The sequence below is a fragment of the Oryx dammah genome, unplaced genomic scaffold, assembly GCF_014754425.2.
Source record: "Oryx dammah isolate SB20612 unplaced genomic scaffold, SCBI_Odam_1.1 HiC_scaffold_8, whole genome shotgun sequence".
In the NCBI taxonomy this organism is placed as follows: Eukaryota; Metazoa; Chordata; class Mammalia; order Artiodactyla; family Bovidae; genus Oryx; species Oryx dammah.
The window spans coordinates 13346987-13369609 of record NW_024070192.1 but is presented as its reverse complement, the minus strand read 5'-3'; the positions used below and the strand labels follow the sequence as shown (position 1 = coordinate 13369609).

The following is a 22623-nucleotide window of genomic DNA, read 5'->3' as shown; positions in this document are numbered from 1 at the left end:
GTCCCAGAACTTGATTTCTATGCGTGCCACTTGGCTCTCACCCCTGGCTGGGCAAAAACGGATTCTAGAGCTCAGCAGATTAGTACATTTCTCTGTCTCAAATTTGCTCTAGGCCCTGCTATTATCAGGAAAGCAAGTTCAATCTATTTCTTGGACCCAAATTCAAGATTTACACATTTTACTATCAATTGGCTCTCCAAGCTCAGTAGACAAATCCATCTAAGTAACAAACAGCTCAGTGCATTAAGGTTAAATTCCAGTGCCCCCAAAAGAATTTCAGAAAGCTATTCTTTATCAGTTTTTAAATGGAAAAATAAACAGATATCCAGCCTATCTGGAATGTAGAGACAACTTGGATAGTACTTATTCTCATGAAAATAGGAGTTACAAAGGGCAATGCTCAGCACTGCATTTCCAATTAATTTCCATGAGGATAAGAGTTATGTTCAGTTCAGTTCAGTTGCTCAGTTGCGTCTGGCTCTGCGACCCCATGAACTGTAGCACGCCAGGCCTCTCTGTCCATCACCAACTCCTGGAGTTTACCCAAACTCATGTCCATAGAGTCGGTGATGCCATCCAACCATCTAATCCTCTGTCATCCCCTTCTCCTCCTGCCCTCAATCTTTCCCAGCATCAGGGTTTTTTTCGAATGAGTCAGCTCTTCCTTTCAGGTGGCCAAAGTATTGAAGTTTCAGCATCAACATCAGTCCTTCCAATGAACACTCAGAACTGATCTCCTTTAGGATGGACTGGTTGGATCTCCTTGCAGTCCAAGGGACTCTCAAGAGTCTTCTCCAACACCACTGTTCAAACGCGTCAATTCTTCTGCGGTCAGCTTTCTTTATAGTCCAACTCTCACATCCATACATGACTACTGGAAGAGTTATGTTAGAAGCACCCAATAAACTTAAATCATCACTAAATGGGTTCCTGCTACAAAATTAGCATGTTTAGCCAAAGGAGGTGTACAACTAAAACCTGTGTTTTGAGCTTGCCCATAATTCTTTGGTAACAGAGTTATTAAAAGGGCAGAAATGCTGGGGTATGTCATCTAATGGGACCCCTGGGGTTTCTTCTGCCTCTTGGGGCATCTTTTACTTCAGGTGTCTACATTTGCAGGATCTTTTGAGCGAGGACTATCCTTGGGGGGCAGGGCACACAAATAAACCCTGTGCCTCTGCCTGGAACCTGAGTGCCCAAGTACCAAGTACAAGAACCTCTCTTTGGAACTAGGATAGCCCGAGAGAACCATACTTTGAGAGCCCAACTTCTTGAGTATACTCACCCAATAGACATGGAAGTCACAAAATGAGAGATGAAGTGTAAAATATCTGTTAGTAGAAGAAAGTTAAACAGTAGGCAAAATTCATTTTCATGGAAACAGGGTTTTCTAGATGCAGGTAACTTGTGTTGGTTCAGTGCTTATACATCTGTTGGGCATTGGGCACTGTGGCTCACAACAAAGACAGTTACTGTGCCCACAGCCCAGGAACTACCAACCATTCACTTACCTTGTGTACAAATTGTTCCACTCTGGTTTGAAGCCCCCAGACCTCGAACTTCACGGTCACCAGCTTGTAGGAACACATGATGGGCTGATGACTGTCCCTCCAGCCTTCCCTTAACTGTCCCCGTCCTGTCTTCTCTGACTTGAAGTGTTTAGGATCCTGGAGGAAACAATATATCACAGAAATGATAACTTAAAAGTTTAACCATCATTGTTATGAAATAAATGAATACAGAAAGCTAAGTGAAAGAAACCAGTCACCATAATAAGTACCTCAAGGAAATGAGTGCTTCTGGGGAGGGGAGGGGTGGTGATCTCGAGTGTGGCTAAGTAGCATTTTTGAATCTTCAGTACCAACTATGCCATGCTATCACCTGAACCAACCCAGGAACTGCCATTGAAATTATAGGTATAGACCTGGGAAGATTATGGTGAGAAGGTTATATATGAAAAAGGCATAAGCATAGAGTTTGGTCCATAGCCAGTGCTCAACTGATGTTGGCCATTATTGTACTTCCCAAGGCAGTCAGTGAAGCCTCTGATGCTCAGCCCTACAGTCCAGGGAAGAGACAGCAATGCCTTTCCAAAGCACCCTGGAATTACTGGTAAAAGATCTGATGTTTAAGACAATGGGACTATTTCCTGCCTGACTTGTGTTCTTACACCACAAAATGCCAGCAGGACCAAAGAGAGGAGACCAATAAATCAAGAGAATACCACCAGATTACAGGAGATAATCTCCAAAGATGGCTCCCATTCACTCCCTCCCTCACTGTGCCTGCGTGTTGCTCCTCTCACCAAGCTGTGGAGGCTACTTCCCCTCCTCATGAATCTAGACTGGTCTCTGACTTGCTTTGACCAAAAGAATGTGGCAGAAGAGGCACTGTGTCAGTTTGGGTCTTTAAGAGAAGCTGGAAACCAGAAGTCTGCCACAATGCAAAATCTCTTGTTTGATTATCCTGAGACCATCATGGAGTGAGGAAGCCCAAGCCAAGCCTGCCACATGGAGGGTCACATGGAGAGAGGCTCACTCATTCTGGCTGAGAAGCCAGGCACACGAGTGATAAAGCCATCTTTAATATTTCAGCTCAAGCCTATACCATGAGGAACAGGAGATCCTGTCCAGCTAAGCCCAGTTGAGATGGCAGAATTGTGAGAACTACCACACTGTTGTTTTAAATCACTAAATTCTGTTTTCCTAAATGGCTAGTCAGTCATCCTATTACTGGCTTATATATTCCTTCTTTTTTTTTCTCCACACCATGCTGCTCGTGAGATCTTAATTCCCCAACCAGAGATTGAACCCAGGCAGTGAAAGCACAGAGGCCTAACCACTGGACCGCCAGGGAATTCCAATAAGCTGCTAAATTCTGGAACAAACTGTTACTTAGCAAAAGAACAAAACAGAAACATCATGTGGATTCCAAGCAGATGTAATAACTGGATCTCCAAAGACAAAAGGGAAGGAATGCTGCTTTTTTCTTTGCCAGCACTCTCCAAAAGTTCGTACCATTAGCTACAGCCACAAAAACTACACGCGAGGAAATGCACAGCTGCCAGGCCATTCCTGCAACTTAAAATGCAAAAGCTGGAGTTAAACAGGGGGGGCTTGTTTCTTTCCCCATCTGCCCTTTGACTTTCCCACAAGAGGGACATGATGGTGAATAATGAGCTCCCCAACAACTATCTTGAGGCTCAAAAGACGTGGCTGCCACACTGTGGCTGGTCAGAATACACAAAGGCAAACCCTCATGAACCTGAGTGACGCTGTCCTACTCCAGGCAGCAACTGGCTAAACAAAGGATAGTTGCAGAGCCAGCAAGCCGTTGAAAGCAAGAGGCCAAAGCTCCTGGCAACCCAGACATGTAAGGGACAAAGGACCCAGCAAACAAAGCAAGTGTGGCTGTGGCCTGAGCTGCCTTCATCTGTCTCGGGTCCTGTGCAGCGGGCCTGAGAAAGGCCTGCAGACGGAGGCCCCTGGGTCAGCTGGGTGCACCCCACACTCGCCTTCCCAGCACTAGTTCCTGATTCATGGACTAGCCCCAGCTTGTTCCTTCCGCTGACCACTGCGGAACTTGAAACAATACCTATTGTAGAATCTTCGTGTAGATTCCAGACATCTCAAGAGTGAAATAAGGCTCTGCAATATTAAATGTGAAACACTGGTAGACTGCATTTCCAAAGTCCTTAAAACTTGTGGGGCCTCACGGCAAACTTCGGATCTGAGAAAGACTAGAAAAGTACTGCCTGCAGAGTGAAAACTATGGAGACGCTCACATTTGTGTGTGGTTCCTTTTCCTCATGGAACTACAAAAGTGTAAAAGGATATCAGGCTATCATGAAATAAAGCTTTGGGAAAAGGTTAGAAGAGTGTATTGTATTTTCAAGAGGCAGAATGGGATTTTTCAGTTGGAAGTGGTAATTTGACTTCATACCCTTGGTTTTATGGATAAGGATACTGAGGCCTCAAAGAAAGAAATGTTTTTTGTCCTCAAACCATAGGCGCTTGGTAACAGGTTTGGGACAAAAATACTAGCCTCCCCTAGTTCTAGCCCGATGTTCTTTCCACTACATTTAGTTTTAATATTAAACAGAAAAAGGGTGTTTTTGTTATAGCCAGATGCCAAAGAAGCAATTAACAATTGGGCTTTTTATGGCAACAGTGTGTTGATTTTTTGAGAGTCTGGTGTCATATCCACAGCTGCTGATTTCATCTAGTAAATCTCATACATGGCCTATAATTAGGGATTCACTCTCAAAGAGCTAGAGGGAAGTAAGGGAGAAGGATTTACCAGAGGACTCCATTAATTCAAAACTCAAGATCAGAAATGAACATCCAGCTGAATGCCTCTGGATGACAATAAGCAAAATAAATAAATATACAAATAAAAAATTTTTATATCCAACCCAACCACTAGGTCTTATTCGAAGTATTCTGATCACTTCAAATGTCCCCCTTTACACAGTCTACCCCTTACCCTCTATTCATACCTTGTCTCCAAGTACTCATTTCTCTTGAAATCATTACCTTCAAATTTCATTCTCTCACTTGGGTTTGTGAACATAAATATCTAAACTGTCCCATTCATACAGCAGTTGACCTTCCTTACAACTTAAAAATTTTATTTTTAAAATTTCTAGTTTGTTTCTTTCTTTGGCTATAGTATTTTGTATTCTGATTGTATTTCGTATCATATAGTAGAGTATTTCATATAGTATTTTGATTCTGATTCAAGCTCAGTTATATTATTTATTTTTAATAAAGTAACTGGATTGTTTTATGTTTTAAACTTTGATTTCCAGGTTTTCTTATTTTAAAATAAAATTTATAAATCTCTGACTTCATCTTGATGCTGAAAAGTTGGCCTCTGTGCAACGGTGCTGAATCAAATTTTGCAGATAGTTTTGGGTGAAGTAGAAGAGAACAGCTTTATTGCTTTGCTAGGCAGAGGGGAGCAAAGTGGGCTTGTGCCTCAAAAATTGTGAGTTTCCAACCTGGGAGGATTTGGTGAGGAGTTTTATAGCAATGCTTTAAGGGTGGAGTTGCAGTAAGGATGGGGTGTATGCAGAGCCCACAGTCCTTTACTGACCTTAGATGGTCTCCTGATGAGTTTCTTTGGTTCCTTTAGTCTGGCCTCAGGTGGTCTCCTCCCTGTTGCTGCATCCCCTCCCTTCCCTGACTGTCGCTGTTCAGTTGCTCAGTCATGTCCGACTCTTTGCGACCCCATGGTCTGCAGCACGCCAGGCTTCCCTGTCTGTCACCATCTCCTGGAGCTTGCTCAAATTCATGTTCATTGAGTCGGTGACATGACCCAACCATCTTGTCCACTGTCGTCTCCTCTCCTCCTGCCTTCAATCTTGCCCAGGATCAGGGTCTTTTCCAATGAGTCGGCTCTTCACATCAGCTGGCCAAAAATGTATTGAGCTTTAGCTTCAGCATTAGTCCTTCCAATGAATATTCAGGATTGATTTCCTTTAGGATTGCTTGCTTCCCCATCTATTGGCCATGAAGTGATAGGACTAGATGCGATCATCTTAGTTTTTTTGAATGATTTGCAATGGTTAGAATCTGCCCTTTGGGACTCAGGGAAGGTCATGGAGGTTAAAGTCTATTCCTTACACACCAGAAAAGGGGACAGGAAAAGGCCCCCCAAACCACAGATCTCCTGGAGCCAAGAGAAGCTAGAAGAGGCAAGAAAGGATTTTCCCCTAGAGCCCCACTGTCACTAAGAACTTCTATTGTCCAGAACTGTGAGACAAACCTCGGAGGATGAGGAGTAAGGTTAAATCTCCACTGCCTCTGATCAAACTTGTCTTGGGTGGGGTCTCTGCATCCAGCATTTCAGAAGCTTCCCAGGTACCGAGTTTAACCACTACTCTAAGGTACAAGTGTCATCTCTGTGCTCCAAACGAGGAGCCTGACGTTCAGAGATAACAGCTGACGTATCCACAGTCTAGGACTCAAGCTCAGGTCAAACCGACTCCCAGACCTGGGCTCCCTGCATCTAGACTATGAAGATTCTCATCTGAAATTCTGGCACAGTCTGTCAGAGGGGAGCTGGGGTCTCCTCATCGGCATGAAGGTGTTAATACTAACTCCGCTGTGGGACTGCTGCGGGCTGCTGCGCTGTGGGCTTAAGCAGGATAATGTCGGGAAGTCCACAGCCCAGTACCCAACAGGTGACATATGAGACACAGGGGATAAGAAGCACACGACGCTGAAATATCCTTGAGGGATACCACAGCTCAATTTCCTCAAATGTCAGGAAGCTCCTCAGAAGAAAGGAAGCAGGAACATCTGAAGCGCTGTACCATTACTTCATTGTTATCCTGTGGTTGAGTGTATAGAAAAATGATTGCCAAAAAACATGGCCGTCCACCATCATGCTGGTGTCTTTGTGCCAGTGAGAGGCAGCTGGGCATTTCCATTTTCTGGAAGCTGTTGCCTACCAGTGTCTGTAACGATGGTGGTGAAAGAAATCCCAAGAAGAGAGTTTCTGCTTATTGAATGCTTATGACTAGGTTCTGGGCCAAGGACAAATGAGTCTTCCATATTAGACTCATTTCCTTTCCTTCTTTCTCTTATGTTTCAGGAACAAAGTTGACAAAGCAGAGAGCAAGGCAGATTGACCCATTGTAGGCTGCTCCCTTAGAGGAAGGGATTGTACTGATGACAGCAGGTTCTGAAACTACATGAGGGCACACACAGGAGATGGTCTATCCAAGCTGGGAGCTTCCCTGGCAGGTGGACACCCTCGGCGGCTATCTCCCCATGTCGGGATGGGCCAGCCTTGCATCAGACAATCTGAGCATCCTCGGGGTTGTTAATAGCTTTCCTCCTGAAGAGCTGAGAGCTACACAGAAATAAATGCAATCCTTTCCTTTCAGTAATCTTCCCAGCGAGGATGGAGCATGTTTCCCTAACGGGGAACCCAGCTGTACGTAAGTTTGCTAAGGTGGCCGTTCAAAGTACCACAAATGGGCTGGCTTGAACAGCAGAAATGGACTCTCTTAGGATTCTGGAGGCCAGAGGTCTGAGATCAAGGTGTTGGTGAGATCAGTTCCCACTGGGGGCTGTGAAGAGGAATCTGTCTTGCCCCTCTGTGCTAGCTCTGGTGGTTTGGTTTGCTGAGAATTTTGGTGTTTCTTGACTTGCAGATGTATATTCTGGTCACACGGTGCTCACCCTGTGCGTCTCCACATTATCTTCCTTCTATGTATGTCTGTCTCTGCATCTAAACTGCCCCCTTTCCTAAGGACACAGTCATATTGGATTAGGCACACCGAACCTCACTTTCACTTGATTACCTCTGTAAAGACCCTATTTCCAAATAAGGTCACACTCTCAGGTATTGAGGGTCAGGACTTCAACATATCTCTTTTGGGGGGCACCCAGGTCAACCTCTAACACCAAGTCAGAGAGGTTTTCACAAGGGAAATCTAGGTTCCCCTCTGACTCCTCCATAGCGTGTTCATCTACTCAGTCAATGCTCTTGCTTTGAGGGCTCCGCCCTGCAGTTGGCTAGCTGGGAAGGCGCCAGTCTGCAAGTTCCTCTGGCTGGGGGCTTCTAAATTCATCCACAGCAAGAGCCCTGGCTCTGAATCTCATCGGTGCTCCCTAGGCCTGGCAGATGGCAAATTGGACGCTTGTTGTTAAAGCCCATCTGTATGGAGGGAGCTGAGCTGGTGCCAGGGCTTCTCCCCGGGGCCAGATGGACCATACTGGCCACGCTTCCTTCGGCGCGGGCGCATCTTCTTTAGAAGGCTTCCTCCTTCCTCACCCCGGAGGTCGGTCACACCTTCGGGTTTCATCTATCTCGCACTTGTACAAAGCAGAACAAAGATGACGCTAAGGGCTTTGATTAGTGCAGCCAACGTGAAACTGTGTCCCTGCATTTGTCAGGATCTGTCTCATACTTGGGAGGTGCAAGGAGAAACCCACAGGAGGTCTCAGCCTGGATGGAGCACAGCTTGCATCTCCAAGGCAATATTATTGGCCGACATTCACTGAGATATAAAGTCTCTGTCATTAATTACTCTTTCAATCTGAACCACAAAGGACTATAGCCAACAGGGGCTTGCCCTGTTAATTGAAATTAGAAGTCTTTGATAAATGTTAAATGAAAAAGGGCTAAGCAGTCACTGGCTAGGAAATGCTACAATATGTAACTACAATGCTCAGCCCTCAAGTAAGGATGAACTAACCTATCTGAAAGACATCATATTTTTTTCCTGCATTTGGGAACTTTTCTTGAAGACTCCAAGGTGGTATTATTTTCATTCCCCTTTAATGAATGGCCCTTTCGATCAGGTTACGATTTAGCCCCTAATTTGGACCAATGTTTCTTTTGCATAGCTTGGAGGATCTTAGTTCCCTCACCAGGGACTGAACCCCGGGCTCTTGGTAGTGAAAGCGTGGAGTTCTAACCACTGGACTGCCAGGGGATTCCCTGGATGAACATTTCTTGAACTTGAATCCTAAAAGGGATGCACAGAAAAATTAAACAGCTTTCAAAGAAGTTAGTCCCCAAAGACCACATATTAAAGAATTCTATTCATATGAAGTGTCCAGAACAGGGAAATCCAGAGACAGGAAAATTAGTGACTGCCTAGGGCTGGGTTGGGATTGAGGGTAAAAGAGTAGGGGGTGTGATAGCTACAGCATACAGGGTTTCTTTATTGGGCTGGTGAACATGTTTACAATTCGATTGTGATGATGGTTACCCACATCAGTGAATAGACTAAAATCCACTGAATTCTATACTTTAAATGGGTGAATTGTATGGTACATGAGCTGGATCTCATAAAGGTATTAAAAAAAAAAAAAACCCCAATAGAACTAAGGAGCTTTCAGTGCACTTGAAAATTGACCAAAAACTTTACTGAAAGGTCACCTGCTATGCATCAGTTAAAAAAAATAAAACCCTAAATGCAAATTGTGGCCAGAAGCAGCCACTTCTTGCTTTGTTAGCAGTTAATACCTAAAGTGCTATTTTTAAAGCATTTGCTCTTGGCACTAGCCCGTACAGCACGCGCAGAGTGATTTGTGCTAGTCCTCTGCAGAGCGACTCTCTTAAAGGAACTTGACTCAGAAGGTGTGTCTGACATGCAGAAAGGCAGAGAAAAAGGTGGCTGTGGTGGTGGGGGGAGTGTTTTGGTGGGTGTTCTGAGCCCTTCTCGGTTCTAATTCAGGGCCAGAAAAACTCAAGACTCTCTACTTGAAGAAGAGGAAGCCCGAGAATGGAAAATTTGAGCAAACCACAAAACCATTGAGTAGTCAAAGGTCTCTAGCCTTGAGGGTGATGCCTTTTAGGGGCCATGGAAAAGATGAAGGCAAAAGAGAACCCTGAGAGAGGTGGTCAGGAGAAAGTGGAGGATGGAAGGAGGGAAAAGTCAGGAAACGAGTTAATGCTCATCAAATACTTGCTGGGAACCAGAGTCTAGATCCAGCACTTTGGGTACACTCTCTTATTTAATCTTTGTGATAGAAGAAATATATGTGAGGTGACTCAGGGTGTGGTCCCTAGATGCCTCAAGATAGGGCTGGGTCTCGGAAAGATTGTTTAGTCGGCTGTCCTCTGGGGTGGGGAGAAGAGAGAGGCTGGTGACTGAAATATACAAACGCTTGACAATGAGATCTGGAGAGCTTCCGGGTTGGTGAACGCATCTCTGTGCTGGGGCCGCGGGTGGCAGGGGGCATGCCTGGAGAGGGCATGCAAGCTTGTACCCCCCCTCCCTTATACTTGCCCTATGCATTTTATCCATGTGGCTGCTCCTGAACTGTACTCTTTCTGACAAAACGAGTAAATGCAGATCAACTGTTTTCCTGAGTTCTGTGAGCCTTCCCGGCAAGTTCTTGAATGTGAGGATGATGCTGTGGGAGGAGGGGAGAAACAACCATAGTGTGGTGGCCTTGGGCTTGTGACTGGTATCTGAAGTGCAGGTGGTCTTGTAGGACTGGTTCCTTGAACTTGTGCAATATGACGCTAAAGAAGGGAAGGGTCAGAACTGAATTATTGACACCTGGTTGGTATCAGAGAATTGGAGAATTTGTGGGTCTCGGAGCAAACAGAAATTCCCTCACTACAAAACCTCTCAAGTAGTATGCTATTATCTTCATTTTGTATAATGTCCAAAAGAATGCCTCCTTCCTATTTCCAGACTCTCTCTCCACAGCTCTAACTCAGCGTCCTTGCCACGGGCTCCTTCCACAAGCCTCCTCCTTCAGAAATCTCCAGATGGGAAGCAGGCACCAATCAGTCTCTACGTTCCCCTACCAATTTCTAGGGCCACTCTGCAGCCTTGCCCCAGACTCATGAGATGGCAGAGTTGTGTGCGGATCTGCAGGTCCCCAGCTTGGCAAATAGCCTTTTTTTTTTTTTTTTCCACCAGATACTCCATGGGGTCGCAAAGAGTCGGACATGACTGAGAGACTTTCACTTTCACTCCAATTTCTGTAATTAATTCTCTTGGAATACTCCCTTCACATGGCTTTGGGGTTAGGCAAGGATACCCCAAATGACTCTGAGAATTCCCCTCCCCCATCTCCAAACACGGATTGGGAATGGAGGAGAGACGGAAGCCAGGTGCCACGGCAAGAGGACCAGCTGAGCCACCTGGGCCAGTCCTGGGGTACCTGACCTCACTGATGAGCAGCTGCTGGGCAATGTGGAATTACAACTTCTCCTTGTCCCCAGCTTTGGGCCTGGTTCCCAATTCCAGAGCAACAAGAGATGGCTTCCTATTATCCTGTTATACAAAGCTAGTCTGCTCCTTCAGGCAGAGATGACTTTTTATGTATTAAATCACCTCTAATCAAAACCAGTAAAGTTATTCAAGGGCCCACCAGGAGAGGATCCCCTGCCTTACTACATGTGACAGTGAGAGGCCAGGCACCAGCTCTCCTAATAGCCCGGAAGCCAAGCTCTTCCCAGAAAGGAGTGCCATTAGGACCTGGCTCTGTTGGCAGACTTTGAGCTGGGACTGCATGTTGTGGACTGTCCGCACTCACTCTGATCTTAGCTGTGCTCTTGGGACACTCGGTATGAAACATGACCAAGCATATCATCTATCCATACTGAGGATACACAATTTGGCCCATAGATAGCATAAGTTCCTGAAATCAAAAGCTGATAATAGACTAACAAATATTCTTGATGAGTTGCAACATAGCAACAGTGATCAGCACTGGATTCACTGCCCCTGAATCTAAGCTTGCTCCTCATATATGGTATTATTTTGGGAAACCTGGACCTCCAACTTGTTGAACAGAAACTGGGGTAGAGATAGTCAATAAGCTCTGTATTTGGAGGCAAGAAAAGGTTCCCATTGTTAAAGCTGGAATAGATTTCAAACTTATTTTAGCTTTGGAACTCATTTTGTTTTTCAAAATATAATATTATTTAGGGGACTGCCCTAGTGGTCCAGGGGTTAAGAATATGCCTTCCAATGCAGGGGATGTGGGTTCGATCCCTGGTTGGGGAACTAATATCCCACATGTTGTGGGGCAACTAAGCTTGTACACTGCAACTACAGAGCCCATGGGCTCTGGAGCCCACACCCGACAACTAGTGAGATGCCCACACGCTGTAACCATGACTGGAGGCAACCAAAACTAACTAACTAACTAAAAAACTGCAAGCTGCAGCTTATAAAAAACACTATTTGGAATCCCAGTATATAAAGCAGGTAAAAATGAAGAGTGGATTCTTTGTACTATTTCAACCTTCATTATTTGAATTCCCTGCTGGCTCAGATGGTAAAGAATCTGCCTGGAACGCAGGAGACCCAGATTCGACCCCTGGGTCGGGAAGATCCCCAAGAGAAGGGAATGGCAACCCATTCCAGTATTCTGCCTGGAGAATCCCATGGATAGCGGAGCCTGGTGGGCTACAGTCCAGAAGGTCACAGAGCTGGACACGACTGAGTGCCCCCTATGTTCACTTTCATGTCATTGCTTACTGGGCTCGAGAAGCACCTCTGTGGGGCCGTAGGTTCTGTGGAGCAGAACTGAGTGGGGGACCACAAGAGCTGTGGAATGAGACACCCATGGGGGAATTTCTGATTCAGCAACTACTACCTGTGTGAACCTGGGCAAATTATTTAACTACAGGACTGCTGTGGGGATGATAAAAATAAGAGGAGGAATGCTGCCCAAATTGGAAGTTGGTGGGTGTTTGCTTTAGGGGCTGTGACTTTTATTTTGCCTTTAATGGGCTCCTGTATTATTCAATTGTGGGATGGCCAGGTTTTGTTTTTTTCCAGACAAGGTTTGCTTCAATCACCATTATTTACCTATAAGATGGGGAGTCAACTTTCATGAGATCATTAAAGCTAAGGAGGGGGACTTCTCTGGTGGTCCAGTGGCTAAGACTCCATGCTCCCAATGCGGGGGGCCCAGGTTTGACCCCTTGTCAGGGAAATTGATCCCATATGCCACAACTAAAGATCCCGAGTGATGCAACCAAGACCCTGCATAGCCAAAATAAATACATATTTAAAAAAAAAAGCTAAAGAGGGTAACCAAGGGACTGGAAAGGCCTTTCCTCTTACTTACTCTGTCTTTCCCAGCGACTCCCCATTCACCGGGTCGTTGAGATTCGGGGTTAGCGAATTACATTTCAGAAGGAAACAAATATCTAGAGTGTTTTTTAAAGACAGACAACAGTGTCTGTACCTTCAGCTTTGCCTGAAGGAGCCAGCTTGATGGGGCAGGAGAAGCACAATCTTTGAAATTTGAATCAAGGCTTCCTGAAACATTGGCAAGCTACTGAGACTTTCTGAGCCTCAGTTTCCCTATCTGTAAAATGGAAACAATATCTATTCTATTTTGTAGTTAGCGTTAAAGGATATAAGTGAATAAAACAACTTAGCAAGGACTTTTCTTTTTCTCGAAAGTTCGTTCCTGTCCCTCTGAAGTCAGGTTTAGCAATTCGGTGAGAAATCTATTAAAACTTCTAAGGCCCAAGTTAATGAGCTGGTAATTGTATGTCTTTCTTTGGGTCCCTTAACAATAAAAGATGAAGACAAGCAACTTAATAGCACCTATTCTTTCCTGGATATTTTTGGAGCAGAAGCTGAACAGTTAGTTGCACTTAGAGTCTGCAAAAAAATTAGAAGAAGTGGAGGAGGCAATCACTGGGTCAGGTCTTATTTCTCAAGGGAAAAAAATACCACTTCCATCATCCCAGTCACAGCTCTAGATTCTTAGAGCTAGCTGGGAAATGGCTTGGGCTAGACCTAGCCAGAGGACCTGATGGACACTGACTATTGTTTTTAATTAAAGAAAATAAATTTGGATGATCCGAAGACGGCCCCCAACTCAGAAGCAACTTAGGAGAAAACTGCACAAATGTATATTATAAAACCACTACTGGCTGGCAAGGAAGGCACTGAGTATGACTCTACAGATGACAGATGGGATCAGATTCTCAACAGATGGAATGAAATTCAAAGGTACTGACCCCTCCCTCGGTAGGGGAATGGGCAGTCTTCCAGGCTTACGTTGCTGTTTCCTTTTGCCTCTACAAAATTAAGTAACAATAAAATGCTTCTAAAATGTGACCATGGTAAATGCATCTCTTCTAGGCAGAATTTCCTTGCCTTGAATGGATAATAGATGTGACAAGGTACTGGTTCCCTTGGTCCCTGGGGTGAGAAGACTGGGCTTCCTGACCTCGCGGGTGGTCCTCTGTGATGAGGAGCTCCCTGACACGCCAGTCAAAACTGATCATTTTCTATGTGCACCATGCCATGAAAAAGGCTGGGATGCTCTGCTCGGAGGCTTTCTTCCCCCCTAAACCTGGCGCATTTATCCTTGTTTCCCATCTTACTGCATCTGGTTAGGTAGGTCCAGAGAGGGTTCTGGGTATCTACATTTTTTGGAAGCTCCTTAGGGGGTTTTAATCTGATTTGGGAACTCTGCTCTAAGGGTCAAGAAGTTCTGGTGTTTTAATAAGACAAAAAAAATAGCAGGGGCTGATGTAGGTGACCCAAGTTCTGAGCAAAGTGTGGCTTTAATGTCTGCTTTCTTGAAAGTACACAGGGGAGGTTCTCCATGAGATGGGAGTGAGGAAGAGCTTGGTTGCATCCGTTCACTTCTGGTTGAAAGCCTTGGGCCCTTTGGACCCTGCTTCCTTCTTTTAAAGTCTTAACTCTTCTTCTTCTAAAATACACTTGGGGACTTCCCTGGTGGTTCAGTGGTTAAGAATCCACCTGCCAATGCCGGGGGCATGGGTTTGATCTCTGGTCCAGGAAGATTCCACATGCTGCAACTACTGAAGACTTCACACCTTAGAGCCCATGCTCTGCAAGAAGAGAAGCCACCACAATGAGAAGCCCATGCCCTGCGACTAGAGAGAGTAGCCCCTGCTCGCTGCAGCTAGAGAAAGCTCACATGCAGCAACAAAGACCCAGCGCAGCCATAATTAATTAATTAAAAAATTAAGTAAAATACACCTGGTAAAAGGCTTATGGAAATCAGTTGATAAAATGCTCAGACCGCCTTGGGAAGCATCCTGGACCCCAGGGCCACAGAGTATCCTAATTTGGCACAACAAAACATTAAATGTAACCTCTAAAGTGTCTTAGCTGGTGAACTATCAGAGGCACATGCCAGTCTGAATTCAGGTTAAACAATAACAGAAGTAATAATAACACATTTAAAAAAAAGTCTCAGCTGTACAAATGGCTCTATTTTCTGAAGGATCTTGCTATGCATGCAGCAAACTCTGTCATCTTGTGAACTGGAGTGACTGACACCAACTCGCTGCTTCTTTTCTCCATTCATGTCAACAGGTAAAAAGCAACATGCAAACTGATGTCCACAGCCCCACTCATGGCGGTCACTTTCCAAAGACACCTGGTTTCTGCTGAGCAACCACACCAGCAACACATCTGCAGATCTCAACGCCAGCATCAAAACAGGGAGAAGGGAACATTTACTAATTGTTACCTATGTGCCAGGACTGGGCATGTTAATGCCTTGCCTGTCACATCATCTCACTGCATCTCATCTCATCTCTCCATCCATCCACTCATTTGAATGGAAGAAGAGATTCAAAATGGTGAATCAGTGGTGCTGATGAAGCCCAGTGGCTGTGATCACGCCCAGTGGCTGTGATCACCTGGGAGGCCTCCCTAAGTGCATACCCAATACAACAATTTCACTTTTAGAAAGTATGCTACATAGATATTAAAACTACACCAAAAAAAATGTAGCATGAGGATGTTGCTGCAGTTCTGTAACAGCAAAAGAATGGAAACACTCTGAAAGTCCATCAGACAGAGGTATGGCATAACTGTGTACCGGCACATTATACAGTTGTTACAGAGCCTTCCAGAGAGATGTGTGCTGCCTCAGAAAGACAGAAAGCTTATATCATTATTGAGAAAATGAATGTTGCAAAGTTGCATCCTACGAGCTCAATTTTATAAAACAGTGTTATGTTTAAGTATGAACACCATACTTAACCAACAAATACCAACTTCAACAACATCTAACTCCGTGATTAGGACACAGGACATTTCCTTTTCTGATGTTACACATTTATGTCATGTTGGGCTTTTTTTTTTTTTTTGCCGCACCCTGCAACTTGTGGGATTTTAGTTCCCTGACCTGGGATCGAACCTGTGCCCCCGGCACTGGAAGCACGGAGTCGTAACTGAACCGTCAGGAAAATCCTGGGCTTTTTTTTTTTGTAAAACAAGGATCATGAATTATTTTGTGAACAGATAAACAATAAGAGTTGACATTGTTTAAAGGCCCAGTTCAGATTTCATTACTCCTATAAAGCCCTCCTTGACCACTTCTGTTTATGGGGCTGCCCCCTTCTTAATTCATGCAGTAATGGCAGAGCAGGGGGATTTTCAGGCAGTGAATCCCACATGGTGAGAAGGCCTTTCTCCTGCTTCCTGAGGCTAGGCTGTCACTTAGCTTATGCTGTCAGCCTTTATCCTCCCAACCAGATCACGGGCTTCTTAAAGGTGAGGGTGTCCTACTTTTCATTGTGTCAACACCGAAGGTCTCACATTGCATCTTCACAGAGGATATGTTCTCGAAGATCATGGGAATGGCAGACTTCTCTGCAGCCTTGCTGGGACCAAGCCTTCCTGGCTAAGGTGATGGGATCACCACTCCCACACACAAAGGGAGCCACTCAGATATCATCGAAGCCTCCCACTGGGAGGCTTAACTATTGCTTTTCCAGTGCCATCCACCTAGATTAATGAACAGGACATTATCCAAGTTGCAAAAGGGAGGGCAAGCGGAAGGAAAGGCAGTTGCCCAGGAGACGACTCACTGTCCTGCACGATCAGGAGGGCCTTTGTAATGACAATATGGTCAACACGTTCTCCTCCTGGGACCACTGGAGGCGTTTGTGTTGTCACCTAGGCTTTGGAGGAAGCAGGCTAAAAGAAGCTCCCCTGAAGAACGTTCTTTTCCCCAGGGCTTTCCTTCTCATCTACCGCTCTGGCCACGTTCAGAGGCCTCCACAAGCTTCCGTCTCTAATGGAACTGGCCTTATGGAGACCCTGTGATGCAGCAGGTTGGGGACCCTTCTCCGACCCTCTCCTTGCAGACTTCCTGCCCTGGCTTTGGTGGCTGTCATCAGGGAGCACTTTGGTGGCAGGGGCTTTGCCCCACACCAGCGAGGGCAGCCAGCTCTTATTCTCCCAGAGGCGCTGAGCACTGGTAAATTGGAGCCCATCACCAAACAGCTGTGTTATAGTCTCAGTAAGAAACAGATGGACAGAGGGAAAGGGGAAAAGATGATAATAACAACACAACAACAAACTGAACTGCACCATGCACCCCAGCGGGAGGCAGCTGTGTTAAATCTGTCCATTTGGAGATAACTGAAAATTCTGACCACCCTCAACCGCCAAGATATAGACTGACATGAAAGTATTTTTAATTTGAGGGAGCAGAATTATTTGAAAGAAGCACTTTGTACTGAAGGGTACAGCTATGTATGACAATATTTGCTCATTTCATCTCTTTGTTCCCTTTCTGGGGGTCCGTTGTACTCAGCAAAAAGCGTTTAATGTCTCACCCTTGACAGTTATTGGAAAAGTAAGACACATCTCTGTTCCCTTCTCTCTCCCTTAAGAGACAACCCAGCAGGTATTTACATCGGTGAGACCAATGAACTGGCTGCCAAGGATTTCTTACTTCAGAAAAACTCTAACCCAGGGGCCTGGAGTCTGAGTTCCAAAGAGTACCCCAGTTAACCAACTCAAAGGGAAAGCTCTAAATCAAATCCTGCCTAAGACTTCCTGTACCTTCCTACCTCCAATTATACCAGGGCTGCTTGCTTCTCAGATGGTCTCACATTCTCCTTCACTGATACCCAAGTTTAAAACATTGTGAGTTCCTTTAATTTTTCCATTAGAATTATTGTGCTCTTTATCACTGGTAAAATGGAGACTTCTTTTACATCTTTTAAAAGGAAGGAGAAATTTCCTTTTTCTATTAAAAAAAAAAAAAGAAGATCAAGTTCAAACAGTGGTGGAGACTGGTGAGATTATGGCCTTTGTAGCCTCAGTGCCTAGCACAGAACCTGGCACACAGTTAGCACTTAATAAATGCAAATGAGGGATTTCCCTGATGGTCCAGTGGTTAGGGCTCTGTGCTCCCAATGCGGGGGGCTTGGATTTGACCTCAGGTTGGGGGAAACTAAGATTCCTGCATGCCATGGGACAAGGCCAAGAAAATAAAAAATCAAACCAAATCAAACTAAAAACGATTGCAGTGAATCGAGGAGAAAGAGGGTTGGATTTGAGCCAACACAAAAGCCTCTGAGTCAGAGCTCCCTAAGCCTGATTTTTGGAGATTGTCTAGGCTCGACCAATCCTGGAGGCTGGTTGTCGAGATTTGCTCCCTCATCCCAAACGGCCAGCTCAGCTTAGCAGGTGTGGGCTCACTGACCGTGTCCTCTGAGCGCGTGCTATGACTTATCGTCTCCAGTTCCTCCTTCCTGGGCTGGGATCTTCACCTTGAAATCTTGGCAGAGCATCAAAGGGATGGACATCTTGGCAGAGGAAAGAACCCACGTGTCAACCACATAACAAGTACAACCTGCTCAGATGTTGGCTTCACTTCGTCTTTGCTGCTTGGGTGGTGCGGAAGTGACTTGATCCAAAGAGTTTTATGATTCTAATGGGCTCAGGGCCTTGGCGGGGCTGCGTGGAGACTCATGGAGGTGCCCTCTGTGCCTGAGAAGTCACACTAATTTTTTAACAATGCAGCGCTGCCCTGCAAAGTCCTGCTACGTGTAGGAGAGCAAAAAACTTGAGATTGAGAGGCTCTTGGGAGCTGCAGCTCAAGGACCCTGATGTGGCTGGGAAACAGTGGCAAAATGAAAATAAAGACAGTACTGGGCTGGGCTCTCAGCGGATTCTGAGTCTCGAGTTCTGCTAAAACTCTGGTCAGTGTGGGCTCTTATGCCACCAGACAGAGGGCACCCCAAGGAAAATTTCCAGCTCCAGTCACCTTAATGAGAGAGGCATTCTTGCCTCTCATGTGGTTTGGAGGTTTCCAGGGACAAATGGAAAAAGAAAAGAAAATACTTCAACCCCCTGCTTAGTCCTGGGTGGCAGTGTGTGTGTGTGTGTGTGTGTGTGTGAGAGAGAGAGAGAGAGAGAGAGGGACACACAGGAGCTGAGTAGTGACCCAGATAAACCTGGTCTGAATGGATAAACCTCAAAAATCTCAGAACAAATTGAGTCCACCAGCATTTCAGCCTTCTCTGCAGAAAATGTGTTTCCTATTTATGATGCTGACATAGTCAACGTATAAAGATGGATTGGAAGAAAAAGCTCATAAAGCCGTAGACCTCAGATTAAAATACATACATATATATATGGAACTGATGCACAACTGTTAGCTTAATGGCTACAAATGCATTTTCTTTGATGGCACTCATTCTGAGATTGTCACTGCTAAAAGAAAGAAAATAAAGCCCATGGCTTTCACTCATCCATTCAACAACTGTTCTGTGAGCAGCTGCTATGCGCTGGTGCTATCCTATCGGCTGGGGTACAGTGATAAAGAAGACAGCCCTTGTTTTTGTGCAGCTAGCATTATCTAGAAACCACAGACCAAAGCTCTTGCTCCAATGGGTAGGGAGTGGGGTGCCCAGGAAGCCCACAGAGTAGAAGTCACGTTTGACGGAACTCTAATGACTAGAAGATTTCCAACTGAGAGGCATAGAGGTGGTGAGTGTCAGAAAGGGGAGAAGGCAGAGGTCCATACTAAGGGATGGAGCATTTAGGCAGAAAATGACAAGGTTTGATTTCATTTTAAAAGGAAACTCTTGTGCGGGGAGAAGGATGTTAATTATTTACAGTGTACAGAGGAGAAATTTGTTTGGATATGGTTTGACTTCTAAACTGGTTGTTTCCCTCATTCTCAGTTTAGTTCAGTTGCTCAGTCGTGTCCAACTCTTTGCCACCTCATGGACTGCAGCACGCCAGGCTTCCCTGTCCATCACCAACTCCCGGAGCTTGTTCAAACTCATGTCCATTGAGTTGGTGACGCCATCCAACCACTTCATCCCTGTCATCCCCTTCTCCTCCTGCCTTCAATCTTTCCCAGCATCAGGGTCTATTCCAATCAGTCAGTTCTTCGCATCAGGTGGCCAAAGTATTGGAGTTTCAGCTTCAGCATCAGTCCTTCCAATGAATATTCAGGACTGATTTCCTTTAGAATTGACTGGTATGATTTCCTTGCACTCCAAGGGACTCTCAAGAGTCTTCTCCAACACCACAGTTCAAAAGCATCAATTCTTTGGCACTCAGCTTTCCTTATAGTCCCACTCTCACATCCATACACGATTACTGGGAAAACCATAGCTTTGACTAGATGGACCTTTGTCAGCAAAGTAATGTCTCTGCTTTTAAATATGCTGTCTAGGATGGTCACAGCTTTTCTTCCAAGGAGAAAGAGTCTTTTAATTTCATGGCTGCAGTCACCATCTGCAGTGATTTTGGAGCCCAAGAAAATAAAGTCTGTCACTGTTTCCATTGTTTCCCCATCTATTCGCTGGAAGTGATGGGACCGGATGCCATGATTTTAGTTTTCGGAATGTTGAGTTTTAAGCCAACTTTCACTTTCGTCAAGAAGCTCTTTAGTTCTTCTTCACTTTCTGCCATAGTTCTTCTTCGTCATCTGCATGTCTGAGGTTATTGATATTTCTCCTGGCAGTTTTGATCCCAGCTTGTGCTTCATCCAGCTTGGCATTTCACATGATGCATTCTGCATAGAAGTTAAATAAGTACGGTGATAATATACAGCTTTGACGTACTCCTTTCCCAGTCTGTTGTTCCATGTCCAGTTCTAACTGTTGCTTCCTGACCTGCATACAGACTTCTCAGAAGGCAGGTAAGGTGGTCTGGTATTCCCATCTCTTGAAGAATTTTCCATAGTTTATTGTGATCCACACAGTCAAAGGCTTTGGAATAGTCAATAAAGCAGAAATAGATATTTTTCTGGAACTCTCTTGCTTTTTTAATGATCCAATGGATGTTGGCAATTTAATCTCTGGTTCCCCTGCCTTTTCTAAATCCAGCTTGAACATCTGGAAGTTCTTGGTTCACGTACTGTTGAAGCCTCACTTGTAAAGTTTTGAGCATTACTTTGCTAGCATGTGAGATGAGTGCAATTGCGTGGTAGTTTGAGCACTCTTTGACATTCCCTTTCTTTGGGATTGGAAATGAACACTGACCTTTTCCAGTCCTGTGGCCACTGCTGAGTTTCCCAAATTTGTTGGCACATTGAGTGCAGCACTTTAACAGCATCATCTTTTAGGATTTGAAATAGCTCAACTGGAATTCAATCACCTCCGCTAGCTTTATTTGTAGTGATGCTTCCTAAGGCCGACTTGACTTCACATTCCAGGATGTCTGGCTCTAGGTGAGTGATCACACCACTGTGGTTATCTGGGTCATGAAGATCTTTTTTGTATAGTTCTTCTGTGTATTCTTGCCACCTCTTCTTAATATCTTCTGCTTCTATTAGGTCCATACCATTTCTTTCTTTTATTGTGTCCATCTTTGCATGAAATGTTCCCTTGGTATCTCTATCCCTCATTCTCAGTCCCTGGCTAATGACACACAACCCAAACAGCCTTGGAAACTCGCTCTCTCCCTTCTGGTTGGTTCATACAGCAATCTGGATTCTAGAAGTCGAATGAAGGTGCGTTTGGGTCACAAGGGAATCCCACGGAACACACTTTTCCTATAGTTTTATTGCAATTCCCAATTATACTCTTTCTTTTGTGGTCTAACTGCCAGAGAGAGTGAGAAAAAATTCTACATGTAATGTAGGTTGGTGATCGTTTGGGAAGCAGTGCTTGATAGATGTACAGGGTCGAGTCTTCTGGGGCCCCTTTCTCCCACATCCATTAAGTAACCCTAAGATTCTAGGACAGGCAGGGGTGGCTCTGGGTGTGAGAGCAAAATCCAGATCACCAATGAATGAATGAATGAGTGAAATCCAGACCTCCAATGAATGAAATCCAATTAATCTCCAATGACCTTTACTTTCAGGGGAGGATTTTCCAGCCTTGGCATACTGAGGGTTGGGATTCTCTGGTGGCTTAGAGGTAAAGAATCTGGTTGCCTGCAGTGCAGGAGACTCGGGTTCAATCCTTGGGTTGGGAGGATCCCATGGAGAAGGAAATGGCAACCTATTCCAGTATTCTTGCCTGGAAAATTCCATGGACAGAGGAGTCTGGCGGGCTATAGACCATGGGGTCAGAAAAGAGTTGGACACAACTTAGCAACTAAACAACAACTCTTGTTGTGGGGGCTGTCCTGTTCATTCTAGAATGTGGTTAGTGGTTGGTAGCACTCCGAAGCTGTGACAACCAAAAATGTCTCCAGACATTGTAAGCATCCTTGTGGGGTAAGGATGCTTTCAGTTTAGAGCCACTGCTCTTGGGGACAGTTTTCCATTTTTATCTTATTTGATTTCTCAGCAGCACTAAGCATAACCATTTGCCCTCTTCTCTTGAAACTTACATTCCTTGGTGCTCTCTTCTTCTTTTCCATCTAATTCTCTGCCCAGATCTTTGCAGATTCCTGGGGCCTCTCCATCCTCTCCCTGATCTCCAAATACTACTGTCCTAATGTGATACTAGGACCTGAACTCCCTCCCCATTATACTTTATGCTTGTTCACTCTCATTCATCCTCAGGACTTTAAATTCTTCTATTTCCAAGTTCAGTTCAGTCACTCAGTTGTGTCCGACTCTTTGCGAACCCATGAATCGCAGCACGCCAGGCCTCCCTGTCCATCACCAACTCCCGGAGTTCACTCAGACTCACATCCATCGAGTTGGTCATGCCATCCAGCCATCTCATCCACCGTCGTCCCCTTTTCCTCTTGCTCCTAATCCCTCCCAGCATCAGAGTCTTTTCTAATGAGTCAACTCTTTGCATGAGGTGGCCAAAGTACTGGAGTTTCAGCTTTAGCATCATTCTTTCCAAAGAATACCCAGGACTGATCTCCTTTAGAACGGACTGGTTGGATCTCCTTGCAGTCCAAGGGACTCTCAAGAGTCTTCTCCAACACCACAGTTCAAAAGCATCAATTCTTCGGCTGAGCGCCGAAGA

The 22623-nt window shown here is 45.1% G+C and overlaps 1 protein-coding gene across 2 annotated transcripts in view; it reads right to left on the bottom strand.

Annotated features, from left to right (window-relative positions):
- Positions 1-22623, bottom strand: part of PITPNC1 (phosphatidylinositol transfer protein cytoplasmic 1) — a 264780-nt gene that overhangs the window by 19452 nt on the left and 222705 nt on the right. For both annotated transcript variants that reach the window (XM_040244932.1, XM_040244931.1), the window contains exon 7: positions 1512-1667. In XM_040244932.1, coding sequence (XP_040100866.1) covers positions 1512-1667 — 156 coding nt within the window. The remainder of the gene's footprint in view (positions 1-1511; positions 1668-22623) is intronic.